Below are 27,185 nucleotides of genomic sequence, written 5' to 3' on the forward strand. Positions count from 1 at the left end.
TTGCTGCATCCCTCCGTTGGACCCAGGCTTATCCTATAGCGTCGCCTAGACAGAGCAGGGTTCTTCTCAGTAGGGAGGGAGGGAAGCGGCGCTGCTCACAGCCACGGTGGCAGTCCAGCTGCTGGTAGTGAGCTCCCTGACCCCGATCACCTCCTCCACCCCGCCCACTGTTGCAGGGGCCACCCTGTCTGGGCAGCGCCCAGGCCCACCTCCCAGCCATGCTCTGCTGAGCTCAGCAGGGCAAGGTCTCCACACTTGTGGGGCAGGGCTGTCTTCTGCCACCCCAGCCTCCCAGCAGTACCAGAGCGAGAGTCTCAGCCCTCAAACTGCCACACAGACCCCCCACGGCGGCACCCTTTCAGGGCCTGGCAGTGACCCTGATGGCCAGGAGGGTGGGAGGGGAGGCGCGGCTTGCCTGTACTCCAGGGAGAATTTGGTCAGCTCTCTGTTGTTGTGGAGCCACTTGAACTCCAGCGGCCAGCTGCCCTCAGCCATGCACGTGAGGACCAGGCGGTTCCCCTCCAGGTGCACCTGTGTCCGCACTGGCTCCGTCTTGAAATAGGGGGCCACGTCATCTGTGGGAAACAGAGACACAAAGCCATGGTTATCACCTGCTCACCTGTGTTTGGTTGCTCATTTAGAACCCTAGTGCCCTTAATGCAGAGGGAGCAGGGCAGCCAGATACCTTGCCTAAGCTCACATGGCTAGGAAGAACTTGAACTTGGGTCAGTCTGGCTTCAGGGGAATCCAGGGCAGACTCCAACCAGTGGGCCTCCTCTGGCCCTGGTCTCAACCTCCCCATTCGCACACGAGGTCAGCTGCCTGGACAGAGGAAGAGCTGCTGCATAGGCTGTGGGTGTGGGGTTCAGTCATTGCTACGCTTCTCTGCCGTCACCCTAACCCTTCTGATCTGACTCAGCTCAGCCAAGGACGAGCCCCCACACCCCACAGCTCCCCTCGACAAACACAATGCACTCCAGGGGACCACTTAGACCTTTGTGCCCTTCTGGCCATTGGGAGAGAGGGTGGGAGTGAAATAGACAAGCGGGTGACAAAAGCATAGGAAGAGGTGGAGGAATGGGAGCCCACCTGTCCTGGGCGGAGCCAGCATCTGGAAACAAGGACTAAAGCACTGCTAGGTTCTAGACTGCTCTAGAAGCGTTAACACATGTTCATTTAATCTGCACACAACCCCACGTCTAGACAGAACAGTAAGCCACCTTTTAGAGCGGGGTTAGAAACCTACCGAGGGTCCCACAGGTGGGAAGGGGAGGAGCCAGCCCAGCAGCCCAGCTGCAGAGGCTGAGTGCTTGCCCGTGCACCTGACTGGAAGCTGGGGGTGGACGGGAGGAAATGGGTTCAAGGCAAGAACACACCGACTCCCGGAGCGTGTGCTGCTGAGCCTTGCATTTGACAGGTGGAGTGAGCGAGTTCCAGAAAGCACCCCTCAGTAGCTCACGCGTGAGTGTTCACTGTCTAGCAGGGCTTTCTCGCCTGACGCTCGCGGCAGCTCTCCTGTTGTTACAAGGGACACACGCTCAGCAACTCCACGACCGTACGGCCGCTAAGCCCAGCTCTGGACTCGCCAGACTAAGTCCAGCACCTACCCCATCACACTGTGCCCGAGGGGGTAAGGCGTGCTCAGAGCCACACAGGAAGCGGCTGGCAGGGCAGGCATTGCGCGACCTGCCCTCCAGGCCAGTGGTGGGCGGTCCCGGGGTCCACAGCCAGTCCACGCTCACCCTACCACTTCAGCTGTGTGGGTGTGTTCATGTTTCTGAGTCTCAATTTCCCCCTCAGGAGACACAGGTAGAGAAACCGAGTGTGACTGTCCCTGCCAGGGAGGGGGCTGTCATCCTCAGGGCTCAGCACTCTGCACTGGCTGGTGCCCCGGGCACGCCTTGGTCTGAGACCTTGCTCTGAGAGCTAACTTTCCCTGACGAGCCCAGAGGGTGACAACCATAAGACACTATTCTTTTGGCCTGAGAAACGGAACAAACCAAAGGAAGAGAAGAGGCAGTTGTCAAGGGTTGGGGAGGGGGTGACTTTGGCTGGAAGGCAGTGAACTCAGTAGCCCCTGGGGCAGGCTGGTCAGCCCACTGGGAATGGGAGAAGCTGGGCCCCTCTTGTACCACAGGCTGACCTCCAGGAGCGTCAATGGGACCTGGAGCCCTGGACCCCAATTCCATCCTCGCACCCTCAGATTTAACCAGAGCTGGGTGTCCATAGTCAGGTAAGTTCAGTATTTGTGTCAAGGCCTCACTCTGGGCTCAAGCACAGACTGATAACTCAAGAGAAACCACAGGTCAACTGGCCAGACTGCATAGCATCCCCACCCCAAGCCTGAGGTCTCAATCTTATGAGTGTGTAACTTGCAACTGTTTGGGGGAGTCTTCCTTGAGCCCCATCCGTGCTTCCGACCCTCACCGTGGGGGCCACCAGACAGGCAGACCAGGGAGCGGACTGATGGCAGTTGGCCGAGCAGGTGCAGGGCTGTCCAGAATGCCCGCTCTGGACCAGCATCTCCGTTTGACGGCTCATGTTTCGATGGCAGATTTGGTGCTGCTTACATGTCTCCATTACCCTTAACAACTGTCAGGTGAGCAGACTGCCTTACAAACAGGTGGAAAGGTGCCTCTTTTAGAGTGCGTACTCTGGGGTCCTGGCCTAACTCAGGCTGGTGGCAGAGGGCGGAGAGGCCGGCAGGCACCCATTTGGCTAGAAAAAATGATCCTCTGCCTGCTCATTGAGGCTGCCAGCTCAGCTCTCAGCTAAATAAATGGGCACATTCGCACTTCAAAGGCGCATTCATATTCTCCAGCAGTTTTCAAGAGCCCTTTGAATTGCGTTTTTAAAAACCCTCTGTTAGTTCCTGTCATCACTCGTTTGTTTTAAAACAATAACATTCCCAACCCCCGAGTGATTCAATTCCTTGGATGTGGGGCAGACTGGGAGCCAGCACAGTGGGGGGTGGGGGGGACGGGAAGGAGAGGGGTGCCTGCAGGCACACATATGCACACACGCGCTCTGCACCCAGAACCCCTCGCCTCTGTAAACCGCTCGCTGGACAGTTTCCTCCCAGCTCTGTATTTGCCAGTTCGCTCCCTGGGCTCTCCCCAGGGGTGCCAGCCTGGAGCCTGGTAACTTTTGCTTGGATGGCTTGGATGGGTTGAGTCCAGAGGCTACCAGAGATAATGACTTGGGGGAAGAGGGAAGGGGGGTGTTATCCTTTCCCCAAGAACCTGCTGGGCAACCAGCCCTGAGCTAGGAGCTCTGCATTCCTTATTCCACATTATTCTCCCCAGGTGGCCTGGGAGAGGCTAAGCCTCCTCTCCAGAAGCCCCTGCCACAGGTCACTGCCCTCCCTCCCCCAAAGGCCCCCTGCCATCAGGATCCAGGGATTTGGGAGGGAGGCCCCACACAGGACTGAGAGCGGTGGCAGTGAGCCCTGCCAGCCAGCGGGTTTCCCTTGATGGGCCGGCCTTTGCCCCAAAGCGGGAGATGGCAGGTGACTGGGTGTGTATGCGCTGCAGAAGATGCTGATGGGAAGCAGACTGGTGGGCAAACAGTGTGTGCATGCACGTTTGTGTTGTGCATGTGTGTGTGTCTGAGTGCATCTGTGTATGGATGGGGATGTCTGTTCCTGTGTGTGTCTCTCTGTGTGTATATCTCTCTCTGTGCATGGGCATTTGTGTCTGTATGTGTTTACGTGCAGGAATAGATTTCTGAGCCATGAATGCACAGGTGGGTAACACAAATCACTGACCTTGGACAAGTTGCTTAACCTTTTTGCACTTCAGTTTCCTTAGCTGTAAATTAGGGATAGGTTTGTTGTGAGAATTAATAAAATAAACAACCTAAAGTACTTAGAAAAGTGCCTGGCCCTTTTAGCTACTATTATTACTGATTGTATATGCAGATAACACCTCAGCAAGAAGCTCAGACCCTAGTGATGGGGGCCAGCAGCTCCTTTCAGCCTTTGTCCTAGGATTGTTCAGTACACAACGTGTACAACTGTACACAATAGCCCTGTCAGCCATCTTCTCAGTGGGAAAAAGATAACTGAGAACAGAGGAAAATTGTGGATAGAAACAAGCAACATTATAGAGGTGTCATTCTCTTAAAGTTTCCTCATTTTGAAAACACACACAGGATGGGTTTCTTTTTTAAGCCAAAGTGATTCTAAAGTTCACATTAAAAAAACACAAAATAAAACAATAGCCAAAAAAAATTTGAAAAAGAATGGTAAGTAGAGGAGACTAGCACTGAACTATATTCTAAAGCTGCAATAATTAAAACAGTGTGTTCTTATACAAGTAGACTGATGAAGCAATAGGCTAAAAAGGCTCGAAACACACCACGGTACATATGGGATTACTTCATATATGATAAAAGCAGAATTTCAAGTCAGTGGGGAAAAGATTGATTATTCCACAAATGGCTTTGAAACAGCTAGGCAGCCATTTGGGGGAAAAAAGAAAAAAAAAAGAAAAGTTGAATCTTTTCCTCACACTTTACCTCAAAATAAATGCTAGATAGATCAATGTTTTAAACATGAAAAACAAAATCCTCAAAGAACTAGAAAAAAAATTACAGGGGTTTAAAAATATATAATCTTGGTGAAGTGGCATATTTTCCAAGAACTTTCTAAGTACTACACAAACTCCAGAAAGTCGTAAAACAGATTGATGCCTTCAACTATATAAAAACTGTGCATGGAAAAAAAATGCCCATAAACAAAAAGGAGCAACAAAATGACAAACTGGGGGAAAATATTTGCGACTTTTATCATGGACAAAGAGCTTGTTTTCCTGATATAAAAAATATTCCCATAAATCAGTAAGGAAAAGATAAACCAACAGAAAAATGGGCAAAGGATCCGAACAGTTTGCAGAAAAGAATTACAAATCACTCTGAAATATACAAAGATGCTGAACCTCATGATACGAGAAAGGTACACTGGAACTCACTAAGATAACCATTTTTTCCTATCACTTCGGCCAAGATCCGAAAAGGTGCTAATATTTTGCTCTGGACAGTCTGGGGAGACCCAGGCATGCTCACACACAGCACTGGGGGACTGTCCCTTGGTATGACATCTATAGAGAGCAATTTGGTAATTGTCTTGAAACTGAAAATGCACATATCCGGGGGGACTGGTTCGCTCGGTTGGTTAGAGCACAGTGCTCATAACCCCAAGGTCGCTGGTTAGATTCCCACGTGGGCCAGTGAGTTGCGCCCTCCACAACTAGAGGAAAAACAGCTTGACTTGGAGCTGATGGGTACTGGAAAAACACACTGTTCCCCGATATGTCCCAATTAAAAACAAATGCACACACCCTCCATCAACCAACTCTTCAAGAAATTTATCCTCCACAGACACACCTGTGCATGGGAGACACGACAGCATTTCCTAGCAGCAGTCTGTTCTGGAAAAGCAAAAGCTTAGAAACGACCTGGTTGTCCATGAGAAGCACCCTGGTTAAAGAAATGATTGCACTTCCCGACAAGAGAATACTCCACAGCATAAGGTTCCAGAACCGGTTTTGAGGACTGCTGTTAAGGGAAAAAGAGCAAGGTGCAGAATGGGCCGTGTCGTCTGCTACCACTTGTGTACAAATGTATTTTCCTTCAAGTACAAAAATATATTTGCTTGTACAGACATAGGTTTTTTTTGGGTGGGGGTGGTTACATAAGACTGGGTGATGCTTTAGGGGGGAGAACTGGGTGGCTGGTGACTGGGGGGGCAGGGACTCAGTTTTCACTTCATACCAGTTTTGCAAACTTCATGTTGTGTCTCACAGGTTGCCAGATACTCACCTGTGTACACACGTATGTGAGTGTGCAGGGCAAGTCCTGTTGGCATCGGAGGAGTGGGCAGGCCCTCAGTGCGCACGGGGCACAGGAATGAGGCAAGGCTGGGGGTTCCTGACTTCCAGAGCCTGAGCCCCTGAAGGAAGAGCTGCCTTTGGAGAACAAGAGGCCTCCGTCCTGGGCCTCCTTCTCATTTCCATAACAGCTCAGGGGGCGCCTGCCTGCCTTTCCTTTGATATTCTCACTAAATACCCCCATTGTCATCCTTCCACTCCAGGCTCCAGGCTAAATGGCTCCATACAGAAACTTATCTCAACTTCAACCTCTCCTTTCCCTTCAGCCACCAGCACAATAAAGTCATCTTTATCTCAAGTCCCTCCATCTGTCTTGGAATTTGACTTCCCAGCCAGCCCAGGCCTGGGAACCCCACCTCCCCTCGAGCCTGAACCTCCCTGGCTGGGAGTGCCAGCCAGGGTAAAGACCTCCATTCCACCACCTAATTGCCCCCAAAATGTCTATCTGCCTGCAGGGCCAGCTTCAAGGGGCGCCGGGCCTTGCACAAATGCCCTTCGCAGCTCTGACACAGCCCAAAGCCTTTCTCTTTTAGCAGATCCCTTCTGGTCGCACAGTAATTTCTCAGTCATTGAGACTTCTCTGGAATGCGTGGGAACAGAGTGGAGGTTGGGATTCTTGCAAAGTTCTCCCTTCACCATCTCCTAGTCTCTGCACTGTCACCTTTGTCCTGGATTGACCTTCAGGGCCTCTTCATTGGTCCCCAGCTGGAAAGCCTGTGCTCTCTGCAGCTGGCCCCTCAACCTGGTCCCCTCCCTGCAGCTGGCTGGCCACGGACATCAGCCGGACGGGCCCCAGGTCAGAGGAAGCCGGGGCTCAGGGCAGGCCCCTCTCACCAAAGCTCGCTTCTCCCACATGTCTATTCCTGCTGCCTTGTTTTCATATTGTTGTGCTTATAGAACTTTCCATACGTGAAGGACTTTGTGTCTATCATCTGAGTTAGGAGTCACAAGACCTTCTCAAGGAAGGTGCTGTCATTATCCCCATTTTATAGATGAGAAAACAGCCACTCAAGAAGGTTTGGTCATTTGACTTGGCCACACAGATGTAAGCTCAGACCCGGCAGATTCCAGAGCTCCGGATCTTTCTGAGCCTGACGTGGGGATTCCCTCAGCTGTCCTATTCTTTACAATCCTACCTGTGGCCTCATGGGTGGTAAGTGAGGGATGGTGGCCCCTCTCAGGGCACTGGCTTTGAAGGGGTCATGCCGGTTGTGTGGCAGGGACATTCCTACCCCAGCTTCCAATGTCGGGGCCCCAGACCTAGATCCAGGGGTGAAGGTGAGACAGGCGGGCTGGCTTGGAATGAGTCCTGGGGATCAGTAAGAAGAATAACCTCCTAGGAGAGACTGGTGCACCTGAGGGTGGAAGTTTCAGAGGGATGGGCTAGTGGGGCTCAGGAGGAGAAGCCTGGGAGAAAAGGAGAACAGCGCCAAAGATGAACAGATGCGGGCATGAGGGCCAAGGAAAATGAGGCACAGGTCAGAGCCTGAGAGCTTTCTTAGGAAGGAGAAGCTGAACTGGGGCCCCCATCCCACAACTCTGCTCATCATTGAAGCCCCCCTTTCCAGAGGTCTGGCCTGAAGGTCCCAGTGGGAGAACAGATATTGGGTTTAAACCCCAATTTCAATGCCAACTAAAGTTTGACCTTGAGCAGAGTAACGGACAGCTTCCAACCCCTGCCCCAGAGGCTGTTGGGAGGACCAAGTGAGCTAAGGTATGTCAAGTTCAGAGCAAAGTTTGGCACCTACAGGTGCTCCTTCTGCCCTACAGACCTCTGGAGGTGATCCAATGGGAAGGAGACGGGGAAATGGGGGCACGATTACTCCCCCATTTCCTGTACCTCAGAGCCATCTCCTCAAGGGAGATGCCCCAAATCTGAGCCTCCCAAATTCAGCTGCCTCATGACCACTCTAAGCTGGCTCAAGAACCAAGTCTTGCCCAGGGATGGCTTGTCAGGTCTGGAGCAAAGGCTCAGGACCGGGGTACAGACAGCTTGAGCTAAAGGAGGTGTTGCCCAATGTCAGCCATTCCTGCAGGTCCCTCTTCTACCTAAATCCAGGTTGAGGAGGTGCTAAGCCTGGGGGCTGCCTGTGCAGGGGGTCCAGGAAGAGGCTGCCATGCACGGCCTTGTCAGAGCCCCTGCCCTCCAGAAGAAATGTTCGGCGAGCACGCACAACACAGACGCTAGCAGGTACTCTTTGGAGACCGCAGGACCCGGGGCTGCCATGCCTGACCTGGTCTGCCTGCTCCGGCCCCACCCAGCCAGGGCATGGCAGCACCACAGCCCCTCAGTTTTCCCTCCGCTCAGTCTTCCCTTCTCACTGCTGCTCCCACAAATGAGATGCTAATTTATGCTCCTCCCCTGTCTCCTGGCAGATGCCTGGCCCAGCTCAGCCCCGGTGCTGCCTGCATGCCAAGTGCTTCATTAGCCAGGAAAGAAGGCTTTCGCCCTCCTTAATCTAATGCTCGGCAGTGACCTTCAGGAGCCAGGCACCTTCTGACGTCGGGGGGCCTAGTAGGGTGCGACAATCAATTATGCCTCGGCCTCCACAGCTGCGGCTGAATGGATTTCTCGCTCAGAAAAGCGTGTTTAAAAAGCATCTAATAGAACGGAGCATCAATTTGTTTGAATACACATCTAATCTGATTAGGGGGTGCCTAGCCACCAGAGCCAGCACAAATGAGCCCCGACACAGCCCTGGGGAATCGTGAGTGGGGTGGAGGGGCCCAGCCTGGGGAAGGAGGGGTGAGGGCCCCAAGCCCACCACCAGCCAGTTCAGCCCATTGTCCATCCAGCCAAAAAGTCAAAGAGAAAAGAAAGAATCACATAAAGGCCACAGGGGCTGGGTGATGCCTCCTGATTTGCTGTCACTCCAGCACTGGACACAGAGCCTGTTGCAAAAAAGATGCTCAAAAATGAATGAATGAATAGTGAACGAAAGGCGACGTGGTCCAACGTGGAAGCTGCCAATCAAGTCACCTCCAGGACAAGACTAGGTGATGCTTGTACTGGGTTGAATGGTGTCCCCCCTTCCTCTTCCTCTCTCAGAATTCATGTCCTTCCTAGAACCTCAGAATGAGCCCCTATTTGGAAACAGGGTCATTGCAGATGTAATCCGTTAAGATGAGGTCCTGCGGGAGTAGGGTGGGCCCTATATGACTGGTCTATTTATAAGAGGAGAAGAGACACAGGAACAGAAACACACAGGGAGAAGATGGCCAGGTGACAATGGAAGCAGAGACTGGAGTGATGTATCTACAAGCCAGGAGTCACCAAAAGCTAGAAGAGGCAAGGAAGGAACCTCCCCCGGAGTCTTCAGAGGGAGCCTGGCCCTGCTGACACCTTGGTTTCAGACTTCCGGCCTCCGAACTGTGTGAGGATATGTTTCTGATTAAGTCGGTCCGTGTGTGGTACTTTGTTAGGGAAGCCATTGGAAACAAATACAATGCCTTACATCGTGTGTCATTGTTCTACGGGAGGCAGCCTGGGAAGTGAGTCTGGAGCCCGAGTCCTGTCTCACTGGACCACAGCCGGCCCTTCTCCAGCCATGCCACATCCGCCATGCCCCAGGCCCTTTGCTTATGCCATCCTCTTTCCCCAGAGCACCTTTTCGTTCTTTCTTTGCTGGGAAGATGTAGGTGTTCAATCCATGTTAGTTCCTACCCTGTGTCCTTTCAAAGGTCAAATGTCGTGTCCTCCTGAACTCTTTTCCTGATGTCCTCCTCCGCATCCCTCAGACTTTTGCGATGACTGCCGTGAGAGCATGTACATCACAGCCGCGTGTGTGGCCCTGCTGACACCTTGCTGGTATGTCATCCACTGGAAGCTCCCTTGCTCCCCCAGCCACAGAGGCTGGCAGCAAATCTGGCATGCAGGAGGGCCCACATCCACAAATGAAAAAGGGGACCAATGAGCTTGCTGCTGAACTTGGCCAGGTCACCTGCCTCTTAGGGGCGGACACTCTTACAGGCTTTCCACGTTCCCTTCCAGCTCTGACATTGCAAACCCTGAATAGTAGTGTCAGTTCTGACCTCGCTGGGTCCTGGAGTGAGCTTTGCTGAAATTGAATCCTGGTTCGGCCACTACCAGCTAGGTGACCCCGGGCTTCTGTAACCCCTCTGCATCTCAGTCTCCTTAACTGAGAAATGGGGTAATAGTGGCGTTACCTCACAGGCCCACTGAGAGGAGTAAGTGCTTCGCCCAGTACCTGGCACAAGGAACTCACGCGAGGAGCATTGTCATTATCCCTCATCCTTCCTTTGTGTGATCTCTGCAAGCCCGTCGCACAGTCAGGGTCTCTGGCCTGAACCACACAAGTAAATAATGCCAAAGCATCCTCAGGCTTGCGTGGAAAAAGGATGGTTCTCATTTCCGATGGGTTTATTTTGCTATTAACAGAGCGGAAGGGGGGAGCCCTTTCTTACATTTCAGCTGGAGAGTTCAGAGATTAAACTTATACCATTGATTAGAATGTGTTTTGCCTAACAGTGTTATTATCATTTTAGGGTTTTCAGATTCATTTGAGGTATAAAAGCAATGATAATAAAATTTCACTAACTCCTGGAATTCCTCCCAAGAAGGTCGATTACACTGCGTGCACGACATTTGCCTACCCCTCAGTGACCCCGAGGTGGGACACATGCTTGGGGCAATTCTCCCGTATACAGCTGGGAGCGGAGACTCCCCGAGATGAAGGGCCCTGCCTAAGCTTAGCTTTGGGGGTCAGCTGCCTGGCTCGGCCCAGGTGGCTCCACAGAGACTTGTTCTACCTGGCACCTTTCACTCCCCCAGGTGATTTTCTTGCAGATTCCTCAGCAGATGAGCTCTCTTCATCACGTGGGTACCACTATTAGCCTGTCCCCTCAGCTCTGGTGGCAGAGAAACACCCGCCTCCCACAGGACTCGAGAAGCCGAGAGCAAGGATGGGTAGGCCCACGCATGCTTCCAAGAACCCACACTGGGGAGGTCTCCAGTGTCCACCTTGGCAGACAGCACCACCTGACCTGGCACGGGGCACAGAGGGCTATGTCGAGAGGAATGGACAGACAGTCCCAAGCTCTGGGTAGCATGCTTCCCAGGGGCGACTCCCTTCTCCTTCTCCTTCTCAGCCTTGAGAAAGGCCATTACCCAAGGCAGGTGGTCCATTGGGTCTGAGGAGACAGGAAGGAAGGAAGATGGGAATGGTTGGCTCTGACTGAGCACCTGCATTACTTCCTGATATGCAGTGGAGGGAGCTGAGCGGGACAGCAGGCATGTTGGGGCCTCCCGCCCCCGCCTTCCCCGCCAGCCTCATCACCCCCATGTGGGGGCTTTCCACCCATTTCAGTGGCTTCCGCGGGCCTCCCCTTCCCTGGCTCTAGGGCAGGGCCGCTCAGCCTGGGAGAGGGGAAGAGAAAGATGTGTGGTGAAGGCCTCATCCACTCCAAGCTCCCTGTGTTTTCTCATTTAATCCTCCCAACCGCCTCGGAGAATTATTATTACTGCCCTTTATATCTTTCACCTGGAGAGAGGCGCGAGGTCACCGTAAGTCAGAGCCTGGTTTTGAACCCATCGCTGCCTGCCTCCCCTGCGAGGCCTCTGATCTCCTCTCAGGTCAGTGGTGTGTTGGGATCACAGGAAAAGAGTCCAGGGCTGGCCCTGGGCGGGGGGAGGGAAAAACCAAGCAGAGGCTGCCTCCACGCAGAGGCTGAGCGATGGAACCCGCCGCTGAAGAAGAACACACATTCATCAGACTGGTGACCCCGGTGTACCGGCGCTTTGTGGCGTGTAACAAAGACTGCGGAGCAGAAAATTGGAGTTCAATTTGCCGTCCATCCTGCACAGCGCTCAGCCCATTCCAGTCCCCGGCAGGCACCTCTGCGCTTGATCGTAAATAATAACACCACGCGGCTCTATGGCCCTTTCAGCAGTTAGAGGCCCCGAGCAATTTACAAGCTGGATTACACACAGAGACCTGCACGCAGCTGCTGGCGGCACACACCGCCCCCTTCCCCGTCCCTTTCCCTTTTACGGGCACACCTACCCTGCTCTCCTGCTGTCACCCACCTGGGGGCCGTGCCCAATCTAGAGGGAAACTGGCCCTTCTCCCCGGGGGACGCCAGGTTCAACCTCTGCCCTGACCACGTTCCTTGCCTTGACCGGCATTCATCGGTAGCACAAAGCCCACCAGGCCTGGCAGTGACCAGGTCCTCGCTGCCCCTTGTTGGACCAAGTGCTGCGCCATGATCTCTCTCTCTCTTGTTTTAGAAAGGGCTTCTGGACCCCTCTGAGCAGGCCTGGAACACTTCCAGGAGGCAGGGGCTTTGGGGCGGAGTCCACTGGGGACTCCAGCCACAGCTCCTCCCTCTTTCCTTCAGACGAGTACAAATGAAGTCACAATTGTATGATTCCATGTATATGAAATATCCAGAACAGGTACATCCACAGACAGGACACAGATTGGTAGGTGCCAGGGGGTGGAGGGTCGGGGCATGGGGAGTGACTGCTTAATGGGTACAGGGTTTCCCTTTGGAGTGATGAAAATGTTTTGAAATTAGGTAGAGATAGTGGTTGTACGGCATCGTGAATATACTAAATGCAACTGAATTGTTCACTTTAAAGAAAGTGGTTAATTTTACGTTATGTGACTCATATCAATTGAAAAAGAACAAGTAAATCGGGTACAAGGTCTTCTTCTGTTCCCCACTTCCGCTCTGCCATAGGCTCCCTCTTTTCCATCCAGCCCCGTACAGTCCTTAGGAGGAAGACCACAGAGACAATCTAGGGACGCCTTCTTGTCAAGGAGTCCCTTGGCTCCTGCCTTCACCACCTCCCTTCTTTCTCCTTCCATGAGTCAGGCGCTGGGTCCACTCTTCGGGTTATGGAGGGCAGCCCTGGGTTCCAAGTAGCCTCATGGGCACAGGGAGAAAAGCCTGGACTAGCTCCAAGGGAAGCCCCCTCCCTGGCCACTGCCCAAGCTGACAGGCCATTTGGACTGAAGGCAGAAAGCCTTGGCTTTGCAGGTGGGCAATGGGGTCTGAGCCCAGTCTCTGCATTTACTGCTGGACCCTGAGTCAGCACCTAGGTTTTCTGAGCTGTCAGTTCCTCACTTGCAGGAGGAGTGTCCTGCAGCACTCCCTTTGCCGGGTTTCCACAGAATTCACTGTGATGGAACTTGTAAATCCAGGAACACAAGGCCTGGCTGAGTGTTCGCCACGCGGGGTGTCCTGCTCATGGGGTCTCCGTGCCAAGCCTTGGGTTCTGTCTCTCAGGTGCATTCTCTCATCCTCTTCACACAGCAACACCATGGGGTAGGAACTGTTGACAACCCCATTATAGAACCAGAAGGGAGGCCGGCAGAGCTGAGTCGCTGCCAACTGGCCTGGCGGAGTTGTGGTGAATACTGAGAGTTAATTTTCTTGCTCCTCCCACCAAATCCAGTGTCATCAAAGGCCAACCCAGGGTGTGGACTCAGGATGAAAAAGGGAGGAGGCAGGCACAGGTTGCCCCCAATGTGGGGGCATGCAGTTGTGCTTCAGGCTGTGTTGACACCCACCCAGGCTACAGCCGCCCCGGGGGGGCTCCTTGCCCGGGCCTGGCTGGCCCTATGCACGTGCCCTGGTGGCAGGGGCCTCTTCTGTGCAAGCAGCCTAGCGACCTGGGCTGTATTTGTTACCCTTGTACGGGAACTCAACTGGCTGGGTCTCCCACCCTGCCTCTTCCTTCTGTTGCTTTGCAAACCCAGAGCCCATCTGTTGTGCCTTAAAGATGGCTACACAAGGGGGCGATGGTATCTGTACTCGCCCGATATTATCCACGGGGGAGGTCAGCAGCCCCTTTGTTTCCCTCACTCAATGCCATGTCCCCAGGTGTATTTGGGGCTCCCAGCCTCTCCGGAGGAGCCTGGGCCTGGCAGCTGATACTGGCAAATGAGAGATCGAGACACAAGGAAATTCATATTTATGAGAGTCAGGCCAGGTTTCCCCGAGAGCATGTCCACGGGCCCGCAGTTCACACTGAGATGGTGTTCACGCTCCTGGCACTGGTCCCCGACCCTCCTGTGTGTGGGGCGAGGGCGGAAGCAGCTGCTGGGCTGGACATGAGACAACGTCCTGGGCTGCAGGCCAGCCCTGCCCAACTCTGCCCTAACAAATCAGCGCCCTTGGCCTCCCACAGGCTCCAAGCTCCTTGCGGGAAGCGTTTGTAAGGGGGGATGTGGACCCAGCTTTTCTGATACCAAGTCATCCCGAGTCACTTGCTAGCTCTTGGTCTCATTTTCCCCATCTATAAAATGGACATCAGGGCTTAACAGATGTTCACTGCCTTCCTCCTAGTCGAGCTTCCAGACTTGAGGCTTTGCTGGGGGTGCGTGGCTTCTGCTAGGACAGTCTCTTTTCCCCCAGGGAGCCTTAGCTGCCCTTCTCAATGGAGCAAGGCCAGGTGCTTAGGAATGTTCTTCATGGATTCCTGCTATCCCCCCCATTATGGGTTGAACTGTGTCCCCCAAAGAGGTAGATCAAAGTCCTAACCCTCATGAATACGTGAACGACCGGACTGGGAAAGAAGGTGTTTGCAGATGTGATCAAGTCAAATTCGAAGAAGTCATTAGGGTGCGCCCTACAATCTGCCACAGAGAGAAAGAGACACGGAGAGAAAGGGCCTTGTGATGACAAACGCAGAGGCTGGAGTGAGGCATTGATAAGCCAAGGAGTCCCAAGCGTTGCTGAGAAGGCCAGAGACCGGGACAGGGAAGGGACAGCGCTCCCTCACAGCTTCCAGAGCGCGCATGGCACTGCTGGCACCTTGGCTTGGAACCTGTGGCCTGCAGCGCTGGGAGACAAGGCATTTCTGCTGTGTTAAGCCACCCAGTCGGTGCTACTTTGCTATGGTAGCCCTAGGAAACTAACACAACCCCTTCCCAATGCCTCCCCCCCAACAAAAAAAGCCAGCATTGAGCAGAAATCCCTCTTCCTTCTATGAAGGTTTAACAGACACACTCCTCCCCCTGTAGAAATGAGCCCCTCCTTGGGCTCCCTGCCCCACACACATGTCCATTGTCACACCAGTAACCTCTTGCGCTGCTACCCCCACCCCAAACTTCTTAATGCCTCCACTGGACTGGAAGCTGTCGGAGGACACATCTTGGTCATTCGTGTGCCACAGCCTCTCACCTGGTGTCTTGCACAGAACTGGAGCTCAGTACTGAATGAAGGGATAAACTAAAGGAATTCTGCTGTTTCTAGGGGCCTCTGTGACGATCCCTAGTGGTCCCCGACCCATCACGTCCCATTTTCACTGTGACTTCTCCACTCATAGGCTCAGCTTGCCCTCATGGCCCTAGAGCAACATACGCCAGCCTCTCTGCAGTGGAGCCTGCGCTCGGCTAATGGTGACTGACGACAACCCACATGGCAGGGAGCACACAGGCGGCAGGATTGGCAGGTTGGCAGCAGGCACTGGTGTGATGGATGGCCCTGCACGGCCATTTCCAATTCATTCCCCTGAAGCTGAGCCTTTCTGGGAAGGAGAGCAGCATGGCCCCTCCACTGCCCACTCCCGCCCGTGAGCACATTCTGATTCTTTCCCCGTGGTGTCCCCTCCTTCCCGGAACTGAAGATCCTGCCCTTCCCTGGTGATCAGGGCACGGTGGTGGATGGGGCGTTTAGCTTTCACAGGCTCCGGAAGAGGACAAGATGCTCCTTGTACTCCCCCTTTTCCTGCAGGGACACCCCCGTTCAGAGACAGTGATCTGGGCGTTGCACACTTACTGCTCTCTGGCCCATTCCCCTCAATCCCCAGCCAGGGTCCCACACCGCCAGGGCTCAGCCTCTGTCCATGGTTATGAGGACCAGGTGTCTCTGTGGTCTGCGTGTGACCCCTGAGCCCAGGTAGGCTGTCCTCTGGGACAGAGAGAAAAACTGGTGCTGCAAGTCATGAAGCGACTCCATCCCGGCTACACAGATGGCTACGCAGGTGGACACTGGCGTTTGAATACAGGGCTGTGTGTCTCCAAAGTCCACGCTCCTTCCACTGCAACAAGTGAAGAGGGTTGGAAAGGCAAGAAGCCCTCTCTGTCCTCACCCAGGCGTGAGTTTCAGGGATGCAGGGATGAGTTCTAGCTCCTACAGTAACACACTGTTTCCATGGACACGGGCTGGCTTAGGGTCACAGGGGAGAAGGCCAGGGTCGGGCGCCCAGCAGAGGCCAAACCATCACACACAGCACAGGGTTGGGGCTGTCAAGAAACCCACTTCCTCCAGGATCTGTGTGACACTGGGCAAACCAGGCTGGCTCTCAGGGCTTCAGTTGCCCTGTAGGTCATGACCAGATTCAACTCTGCCCATCCCTTCCCAGGGCTCCCGGGACAAAGTGAGAGCTGGCATTTGAGACAAGAAGCCAGGAGGTTAAGGGTCTTGTCACCAGCAGTATAAGACTCCCATGGGGAAGTGATACAAGGAGAGGGTGGGCTCCAGAAGCCGCCCTCCAAAGGCTAAGGCCAGGAGGGTCCTAGGACCTTTGCTTACCATCCAGCCGTACCTACGTGTGGGGAACAAGAGGGCCAGCGGGAGCTGTGGTTTGGCAAACCCAGCATGGGAAAGTAGAAGTTTCCAGGAAGGCTACAAGTTACTGGAAAGGACAATAAATTAATATAATAGGGCTGTTTGGCTGGTGACAAGGGATAAAACATGTGATCCAAAAAAGCCCCATGCGAGACTGTCAGAAGGATGAATGAGAAGGCAAGATGGAGTGAAGGAAAGAGCCGGAAAGGGGCTCCCGGAGTGGCAAGGAGTGGTGGACGGGCGACGGGGCCTCCTGACCTGACCTTCTCATCATGTCCTCTGCCTCTCCTCAACTCTCTCGGCTCCCCTTTCCCTCCACTCGACACACTCAGCATCGGGTCCAGAGGTTTCTCTCCAGCAGGCCCCTGCAGGGATCCCCCCTGTCCTAGACCTGGTTCCCTCTCTGATTTCACTGCCTCCTCCATCCACCTGCCCACAAAGCCTCCAACTCGCTCCTAGATTTTTGGTGCCCTTGACTCCTATCTCACACAGATGCTCTTGGTTCTCAGTCGTAAGTTGAGTATGCATTTCATTCATTCATTCACTCATTCGTTCACTCAAAGCTCAATTCCCTAATTCAGCAAATGCTTGTTGAGCACCTACTGTGTGCCAGGAGATCTCACAGTGAGCCAGAAAAAACAAACAAAGACAAACCTCTGCCCTTCAGTTGCTCACAGGCACACGGGGAGATGGATGAGCCCAATCGACGGTGGAATGAATGCACAATAGAGCGAATCCCATGATACCTCAGGCCGACAGTGCAGAGTCAGCCCTTCAGGCCTACGGGACCATCAGGGATGGTGGCTCCAGCAGCATTTTGAAGGAAGAGCAGGATGTGCAGAACGCAGACGGCTGTCAGGAAAACTCGCAGGTGGCGGGTACCATTTATGGGAAAGCCAGGAATCGTGAGAACAGCAGTTGCTGGGAACGTTGGCCATTTCAGCACAGTGGGCTAGAGGATGTAAGGGTGGTGGGCGGCGAGGCGGGAGGACAGGAGGCTGGTGGCACGCAGACACAAGCTCACCTGTGCAGGATGAGCTTGGACTCGAGCCCGGGCTCCTTCAATTAGGAGTTGCATGACCTTGGGCAAATCACTTGACTCTTTTGAGCTGGCTTCCTCATTTGAGGAGAATGAGGTGAGAGGACACCAGCACCTGCCTCATAGATCCGTGGCAAGAAATAATCGAGAAAATGCAGAGTTATCTCCTAGCACAGTTTCTGCTCTTTGAATGAATGAATGAATGATGAGTGTCTGTGTCTCAGGGAACAGAGGGCTTATCAATTGTGTTAGGAGTTTGGATGTCTTCCTGAGGGTGGTGGAGAGAAACTACAGATCTGAGTGTGTGTGTGTGTGTGTGTGTGTGTGTGTGTGTGTGTGTCTGCACTGGGGGCTTGTTTGGGTGCTAGGATCAACCCAAACTCCCTCTGCAGCCTCTCCCAGTTCTAGTGTATTTTGTTCCCCAGGAGGAGAGTCAAACTCAGTTTGGGGAGAAGATGGACAACTTGCAGATGGTCTTGAATGAACCTTGGTGAGGACAGAATGAAGGAGCTTCAACTTCAAGGTCACGATTCATCTCGTCTACCTTTCCTGGTTAGTGAGCATTAATTATGGGCTGGGGCCTGGAATACAAAGAGGCGGAGAAAAGGCCCTACCCGGAGGCCCTGCAAGCTGGCAGGAGAGATAGGATTCACAGGGAAGGGATGACTAACGATGAGAGGAACCAGGAGCAGAGCTAACTGCATACGTGGGAAACAGGTACAATGGGCACTGGGGACAGACGGGCCGCCGCAGGTGGGGCGGGCAGTCAGGGAGCTGGGTGGAAGGAGGAGGCATTGTGTGTGAGCCATGCACTTGTTGACAATGGCCCTGAGCTGTCAGCTCTGCACCGCTGCCATGCGATACCCGGGGCACAGTGGGGAGCGAGACGATGCCCGTCTTGGAGCTCATGGAACGTAGAGTCTACCAAGAAATGCAGGTGTTAAACAAAGGACTGCGAGAGTGAAGGTGCTGAGAAAGCAAGGTGGAGAAGGCGGTGGGAACACACAACATAGAAAGGAGAGACGGCCCCAAAGGGTGACACAAAAGCCAAGACTGAAGCCAGGCAAGAAGGAGAACAGGTGCACCAGGCAGAGAGGGAAGAGAGGGTTAGAGAGTTGGTGCGGGGCAACCGGCAGCCTGGCCCATTCACATCAGGCTTAGAACTGGAGGGGGACCCTGTGGCGGGCGCTTCAATGGCGAGAACAGGAAAGGGAGATGGAGCAGGAGAACGCATGGCACGACACTGGCTGCAGAAGTGAGCAGTCCAGGATCGGGGGCTTTCTCCCAAGGGCAGCAGGGAGCCATCGACAGGTCATGGCCCGCTGGCAGTGTGGCTGGAAGGCGGTAGGAGCGGATGCCCAGAGTCCAGGCGGGGGCTGCTGGTTAAGAGACGATCCCCAGGGAGAATTACCTCCTTTGGGGGGATTTCACTTTCTTTTCAGCATTATGGGGAAAATATTTCCCTATCCAGAGAGAGAGAGAGGACGCTGTGGACAGAGGAGGTGGTTTAGCTTGGACCCTGGTGGTGGCAGTGTGGGTGGAGAGAAGGACAGGACTTGGAGCTATTTCAGAGGTAGAATGGAGAAGGTGGCTTGTTCGATTGGAGGTGGGGCTTGTCGGAGGGAGTGGGTCAGCGGCGGTGATGGTGCCAGTTCCTGAGACCCAAAGGCCGGGAGCAGGAGCTGGTTTGGGGAAAAGACCCTGCCTGAGTCCAGTTACGGGCATGTTGTGGGCTGTTGGACATGCAGATGGAATGCCCAGGTAGACATCCAGGTCTGGCACCCGGGCCTGGGGAACGAGTGCGCAACCATCGGTTAGCACGCAGCAGCGAGACAGAGGAGATACATGAGGCAGGAGTCTGGAGGCCTTTAGGGAACATCCCCCACGTCTCATGGGGTCTTTACCCATCCTGGGTCCCGGGACCCACTTCACAGTCCGTGCACACACCGCGAAAGAGCTAATGCGTATCAAGTGTTTGCATCGCCAGGTGGTCCCAGGTGCTTTAGACGCAGGCACATCTCACCAAAGCTGCATGACAACCCTTCAAGGTCACCGCTGTCCCTCTAACAGATGGGGAAGCAGCAGAGCAGTGAGATTGGGGATCTGCCCAAGATCACATGGGAATAAGCAGCAGAGGAGGGATTCACACCCATGTCTGGCCGAGGTTCTTGTCCCAAGGAGACCTATCACCTCGTTAAGACCCTGGGGACAGGGACGGCTGCCTGAACTGTGTTCTTGTAAGACAGTTGGAGACGCAGGAGGGTACCCTTGAGCACCAGCCCTCACAGAGGGCAGCTCCCCAGAAGCCCCCTGGCTATGGGCACATACCCCAACGTCTCACTGCTCCAGGAGAGGCCACAGGGACGGGCAGAAGAGCGGGGAGGGCAGGGGCCTCTCCGTCCCCCTCCCCTGCAGTTTTCTTCCTTCTCCCCCTGTGGCTGTGTCCGCTTGTCCTCCATCCATCTTGGACACCGCAGAGCTGCCATCCGCAATGGCAGATCAGTCTCTCAGTGGCTCACCCACTCACACTACATTTATCTCCTCAAGGTCAAAGCTTTTATTTCGGGGTGAGAGAAGAGTCCCTCTGGCCATGCCCAGGCCCAGATAACTTATGGACCAATCAGTGCACCCATTCACCTTGGCATCAAGGCACCCATGCCGGTGGAGGGAGCTGGAGGAGCAGGCCTCTCCCCTGCACCTCTGCCTCCATCGGGGTCCCTGAACTCTCCCCAACTCCCGCAGCTCCCTAGGGTGGCTTGCATGGGCTTTTCTTATTGCTCTTTCTTTCCTGAGTCTTTTTAGACAATTCTGGCCACTTGAACCCCCTGTAAATATCTCCTTATGGGGACTTATCTTTCCTTTCAGTCATAGGGAGAAAATATTTCCCTGTCCAGAAGAAAGATGTTTCTGGAGAGAGAGGAGGTGGTCTGGCCTGTAGCAAGAAGCACCTATGGGCCGGCACCAGGGGTGAGGATGGAGGCAGCTGAGGTTAGCAGACAGAGACTGGGCTGGACCCGGAAAGGTTCCCTTTGGGCCTGCCTGCACCGCTGTGAGTTGGAGGGCTTTGGAAATTTCATTCCACCCTCTGTGCCTCAATTTTCGTGTCTGAAGATGGAGGCAGCAATGGCAAAATGAAGAGTGGTGTGATAATTCAACACAACAGCCTTGGGAGCTGGCCTAGAGGAAGGCTTCCAACGAGTGACAGCCAAGTCAGGTTGGTAAACTGGGTTGAACAGTGTCCCCCCCCCAAAATCTATGTCCACCCAGAACCTCAGAATGTGACCTTCATTTGGAAACAGGGTCTTTGCACATGTCATCGGTTAAGGTGAGGTCGTACTACATTAGGGTGGGTCTTAAATCCAACGACTGGTGTCCTCCTATGACCGTGTTAAGACACCGAGAAACCAACACGAGGAAAAAGGTCACGTGAAGACAGAGCAGAGGTTGCAGGACTGCTGGCAGCCACAGAAGCCAGGAGGGAGGCATGGGACGGATTCTCCCTCAGAACTTCCAGAAGGAACTAACCTTGTCGACAACTTGATTTTGGATGTCTAGCTCCAGAACTGTGAGAGAATAAATCTCTGTGGTTTTAAGCCAGCCAATTTGTGGTACTCTGTTCGGGCAGCCCTAAGAAACGAATACAGTTGGGAATAAGGTAGTAGGAGAGGTGTTTCCTTAACACTGGCCCCATTCCTCTCTGCCCCCTGAGGGGGTGTGAGGTTCTGAGTGGGAACAAACACTACCCTTCCACTGTCTCACAGTCTAGGTTGGACCAACACATGGAGAGGGGAGGAGCAAGTTTCTTTATGCTTTGCCTCAATTTCTTGTTTCGTCTCTGGTGTCCAGATTCTTCTCTCTAGGATCCGTGGAATACCAGCAACCTTACCAATAGGTAGAGGGCTGCAAGCTTCGGCGGGGTCTGGTCAGGGGGAGGGCTGTTGGTTGGATGGGATTAATGACGTAAAAATGGCACCATCATTTGCCCAGCTTTCACTTGGTCTCACATCTTCCTTTCACCGACCGTCCTCTAACCTCTTCCTCATTGGAGTCTTAACAAATGTCACGGTACCATATTACCTTTCAGAAGGGAACCGTTCTGGGGCAAGTGCTAGCAGGAACACTATACCCCCTGTGGTCCCCAGCAAAGCTTCTAGCCATGGGAAAACCCCATCTGTCTTCTCTGATGAGGGCTGTCAAGTTCCTCCTCATCACTGACCCCACGGAAGCAGGGAGAAAGAGGAGATACATGAGGCAGGGAGTCTGGAGGCCTTTAGAGAACATCTCCCACGTCTCATGGGGTCTTTACCCGTCTCTCTGGTTGGACCTCTCTGGGGTGTCCGGCCACACCGATCACTTCTTCCCTGAAACTCTCTGCACCTGGCTGTCCGTCGTCTTCTCCTGGTCCATTTCTTACTTCCCCGCTTCCCTGGCTTGCTCGTCTTCCTTCTCAGCCTCTGAAATGTTGGTGTTTCCAGGTTTCTGTTCTGATCCTTCTCACGGCCACCATTTTCCCTTGGTGAGAGTTTCCATTTTTCTTTTTTGGTATTAGCTATAGCTTGGATGCTGGTCTCTCTCAGATCTTTAACTCTGATCGCTTGCCGGAGTGAATCAACTGCATTTTGATGACCTCTGGGCTCAAAGGTTTAAAAATATCCAAAGCTGAACTCAGGTCTCTGCATTCTTGTCAAGTTTCCCCAATTCTCTAGTTCAGTTTACAGTATTGTTTGCCCAGGCACCCGAGACACAAATAAGGGCGGACATCTTTGCTTTCTTCTCCTCCCCATCCCCACATCCCATCACCCACCTAAATATTCCTCAAACCAGTAAGCTACCCCTGCCCCCTCTCCTTTCATCTCTGATCTAGAGTTCATTTGCCAAAGCCTCACTGGCCTCCTGCACAGCAGTCGTTAGTTTGATCTACGCAATTAAAGGGATTTCTAACCATTTGCTTCCTGTTTAGTTTCCTTCCATGGCACCCATTGCATATAGGATAAAATACACCTTAACGAGGAATACAACGCCCTTTTTATCATTGAACCAGACACAGCATGGGTGTTCTTGAAATATTGGTTAAATGGAAGAACTTGACAGCTTGTGATTTCCTACCCAGCCACACAGCCTTACCCTGGGTCTTTGCTCTTGTCAACCCACTGCCTGACTCCCATCCGCCAGCGTCCCCGGGCACTGCTGTCCCAGCCCCACAGCGGGTGAGGTGCACAGGTCCATCTCCACATTATAACCTCCATCGTGTTGCATTATAATGATCGCATCATGCATTCTTCTCTCTCTCTAGACTAGTTGTTCTCAACCAAGGATGACTGTGCCCCCCACCCCACTCCAGGCAACGTTCTAGAGATATTGTTGGTTGTCCTAACTGTGGGGCAGAGGGAGCTATTAGCATCTAGAGGATGGAGGTCGGGAATGCTGTGGTACATCCTACAAGGCACAGGACAGCCCCCCACGACAAAGAATGAGCCGGCTCGAAATGTCGATGGTGCCAAGGTGCAGAAACCCTGGCCCAGGCTCGAGCAGCGTCACCATCTATCTGTCCCCATGCTCTGGTGCCTGCCTGGGAGTCTAGTGAGGATCTCCATGAGGTCTCAACGGGAGGCCTGCACCACCAAGAAAGCCTGCCGACTGTCTCCCAGCCCCCAGAATCAGGTGATGGGGATGGAGGCAGCTGAGGGCACCGTCCTTCAGAGAGAAGCCACTTCCTCCAGGAGCCAGGGTGGAAGAGACCAATTTCGCTAACAAGTTGCCAGGGCTGTGATAACATTGCCAGACAATGAAATCGCCCTTCTTACCCATGCTGACTGCCAGGCTGATAAGACAACAAGCCCGTTAATTAGGCCTGTAATGGCAGCTGCAGAGGGGACAGTTTCTCCAAGGAAAGAGGGGGCTAAGGGCTGTCCCCTTCCAGAGAGGGAGGAAGGCTGCCTCTCACCCCTGCTGCAGCTCCGGAGGCTTAGATGGTTTGTTGTTGGTCCCAGGCTTCCCAAGGGCAGGGGACAGACCAGTTAACTCTCTTCTGGCCTCAGCACAGCATTTGCCCAGACAGGGACTAACAAAGGCATTTAATAAACAGGAGTAGGAACATCAAAGGGCCTCTCTCCCCTTTCAGGTTCTGTGTCTCTGATCCTTCCTGCCATCTCGCTCGATGCCCAGTCTTGCTCTCCCCTCTCAGAGCTGCTCCCTCCAGCCTGCCAGGGAGCCCTCGTGCCACAGCGGGACTGGGGCAGAGCAGCGCTCAGCCAAGCAAGGTGCAGGGTAGCCCTCCCACTGTGTCCCCTTCAGTTGGTAGTGCTACTGGGGTGTGCCATCCCCACCCAGTCCCTCGGCCTCCCTGGTCGCGCAGCCCCGGACACAGGCAGGCATGGAGCCAGGACCTGCGTGGGCCCCAAGGGCTGACTTGTGCCCACTGGCGTGGAGGCTTGGCCTGGCTTCAGAGGCCAGCTGCCCAGCCTGGAAGGATGACATCGCAGAGCAGGTGAGCACAGCTGGCAGTCTACTTGTCAATGGGCAGTGGCCAGCGACATAGGTGTGTGTTCCCAGCACGACCATAACCAGTCTAGAAACCCCAAGTCCCTGGACACAGGCCCCGAGGCCCTCCAGGGGACACGGGCTAGCTGTGGATCAACACTTGTCACATCCACGGGGAGCTCCCCTCCACTGACAAAACTCCCTTTGCAAGAGGGTCTGTGCTGCCACTTGGGCTCCCCCAGCTACAGAAGCACCAGAGCCACAGGCTCACCCTCCCTCCCGGGCACCAGCAGGCACTGCAGACCCCACTGGGACACCTGTCTGTCACCAGCAGGCCCCTCGGGTCCCACCGCCAGCCTGCCTCCCAGCTCCTTCAAGGAAGTGCCTCTCTTTGAGATTCTGCCCCTGAAGATGGGTCATTTTTGCTAATGCCTTTTCTCCCCCATCTGTTGTGATTGTTTACACTCCACTTGCTAATTAGAGACTAATTAGCTGGTGCTGAAATTCATCACTTTCCAAACACAACACGGCAGCAGGAAGAACCTATGCGGGCAACATCTGCACCTCCGCTCGGAGCCAAGGCGCCATTCTGCTCCCTCCCCGCCCCCCGCCTCCTCCTGCCTCCCTCCTTCTGCACCGCCTCTTCTCCCTCCTCCTTCCTCCTTTTCCAGGAAGCCCCCAGAGGGCCTGGGGGCATCGGCTCTTTTATTCAGTATTGCCAGTACAGTGTGGCACAGAGCTCATGGTGAAGACGATCAATTCTCATTGAATGAGGGAATGCATGAATGAATGCATGAATGAATGAATGAATGAATACCAAGGAGTTGATGCCACCAGGTGTTTTGTTGGGGGAGGGGGAACTAACTCACAGGCACCCATGACTTGGTGGAGGGTGACCCTGGACGGTGCAGGCAGTTTGGATGAGACGATCCAGGCCAGAGCCCAGACCTCTGGGAGGCCTTTGGGGTACTGCGAGGGGTGCAGGGGCAGAGTTGGGTGGAGGAAGGAAGGAAAGACATGAAGGAGAAAGAAAGAATATTAAGTCACAAAGGGAGAGGCAGAAAGACACCCAGAGGCACAGAGCGTGGGAGAGAGCACAGAGGCGGGGCAGTGGGGTGCTGGCCGGGTGAGGAGGTGTGATTGCATCTGAGAGAAATCTCTGTGGCCCATGAGGCGGCCTGGATTGAAACCATCCATTTGCATGACAGCCGGGAGTGGAGGTGGCCTGGGCCCTGACCTCGCTTCCTCTCATCTCAGAGAAAGTGGCTGATATTACCCAAAGTGCCCTTCTTCTAATTAGGCTGTGAGCAGCGGGCCAAGGGGCCAGCCCATGGAATCTTTCGCATCTTCGGCCTCCCTGGGGGATACTCTCTGAGATCAGCTGGTTGCTAGCCAGGGCCTCAGAAGCCCACGAGGACACCAGCCTGAGCCTCTGAGAGGTAGGGTCTCCAGCCCTGGCCTGGGTTTGAGGATGAGCTGGGCCGGCTCCAAGGAAGCTCCCAGGACAGCCTGGAATCTGGAAAGAGTGGAACCTCATCTCTACCCATCTCCTGGTGACTCCCCCAGAGACAATGTTAACCCCTACAGCCCTGGCTAGGAAAGCAAAGGTCACTTCGACTCAAAGTCCTCATCCGTGAGTAATGAAAACATTAGCTTTGTCTGCATTTGTGTATAGGTTGTATGCATGTCTCACTTGGACCTTCTTTGAGAGTAGGATTATGGAAGACACGACAACCTGGGTCTAACTCACCCCCAACCATGACCCAACACTTTCTTTCTGTGTGGCTTAGGATTCGATGCATGTCTCTTCTGAGCTTGTTTACCCATCTGTAAAATGGGCATGCCAACATCTCCCTCATGGGGTTGCTATTAGGACAAATGAGATGATGGTTTCCTCCTTTTAGCGCCGTGCCTGGTACTCCACATGTCCTTGAAATGAATGGCGGGTGGGGCATTCTGCACGCTGGATTCCTCCCGAGAACACAGACCATCTCCTTCTCCCCCACCTTCCCCTGCATCCAGTAGCAAACTGGTGAATGTGTGTAACAACCCTCTCGCCAGGAAAAACAAAAACATCCTGATGTGCAGCGTTTGCCAATGGAAATGGCCATGGCATAACTTCTTCAGCATGGCCAATTTCAAGATATCAATGGGACATCACGGAACGTGGATTGCGAAGAGATGCTGGACGAGCCCCGGCTCTAGCAGACGACCGCCTGCATGTCACCAACATAGGATTGTGGAGCAGAAATCTATCAGTGGGTACGACGGAAGCCTGGGTCAGGCCGACGGAACCCAACACAAAGCTGCTTTGACCACAGGTAGTCACTGCCCAGGAGGAGACTTGCCCCTATGTGGGCATGGAAGGTGGGCAGGAGGCAAGGGCATCTGGGGTGACATACACCCTCCGTGAGGACCAAGCCCACCCACCAGACACACCCTTTCTTCCTGGTTCCTCCCTTTCCCTCATACCTATCCTGACACCTGGTTCACTGTAACACCTTTTCAACTCTTAGCATGTTCCAGGTGCTCTGCCTACCTGGCAAACAGGCCCCACCCCTGTCCTACGGTTTATGGACCGGAGCAGTGGGTCTCACGTGTGAGGTTATTCGAATCCCAAGGGCTTAGTAGGACAAAGATATGCTGGCCCCCCCAGTGTCGGATTTAGGGGGTAGGTTTTGCATATCTAGCCAGTTCTCAAGCGAGGTGGCCACCACTGGTCCAGGAGGCTGAGATAGAGGGAGAGCCAGATAAGCAAACAGACAATTGCCACGCAGGGAAGGTAAGTAGAGCTGGGTTGGGGAGGACTCAGGAATTATTGAGTTCAGAGGTTCTTTCCCAAACCCACAAAAAGCTACAACTCCGTTCCTTGCTTGCCTTCCACTCCCAACCCTCCCCAATCTAATTAAGAGAAAATCACCAGCCTTGGGTGATATCAGTTGCCATCTCCCACCTCTCTTCCCCTCACACTTTCCAAGACCCCAGGCTGTGCCACCTGGCCACCTCCCAACTCTCTCTGCAACAGGGTTAGAAGTGACAATGCCTTTTCAGGTAAAGGCACAGCGGACCAGGCAGGCCACAGAGAGAAGCCGAGGCCGCCGCTCCCCCAAGCTAATGAGGGGTCATGAAATTATTCATCACTTCCCCCCTCCTTCCTCCCTTCCCAGGCCCACAAGGGGTCCCTTTCCTGGGCAAACAGTGGAGACGCAGCTGCACAGAGACAGTTTCCACCTCCCACT

General features: G+C 53.9%; 1 protein-coding gene across 2 annotated transcripts in view; it reads right to left on the reverse strand.

The window, feature by feature from the left end:
* The window catches only part of SDK2 (sidekick cell adhesion molecule 2), a 245,641-nt gene that overhangs the window by 130,079 nt on the left and 88,377 nt on the right, over positions 1-27,185 (reverse strand). For both annotated transcript variants that reach the window (XM_081029413.1, XM_081029412.1), the window contains exon 2: positions 416-575. In XM_081029413.1, the coding sequence (XP_080885539.1) occupies positions 416-575 (160 nt within the window). The remainder of the gene's footprint in view (positions 1-415; positions 576-27,185) is intronic.

This window comes from Rhinolophus hipposideros (assembly GCF_964194185.1).
Source record: "Rhinolophus hipposideros genome assembly, chromosome: 20".
Lineage (NCBI taxonomy): Eukaryota > Metazoa > Chordata > Mammalia > Chiroptera > Rhinolophidae > Rhinolophus > Rhinolophus hipposideros.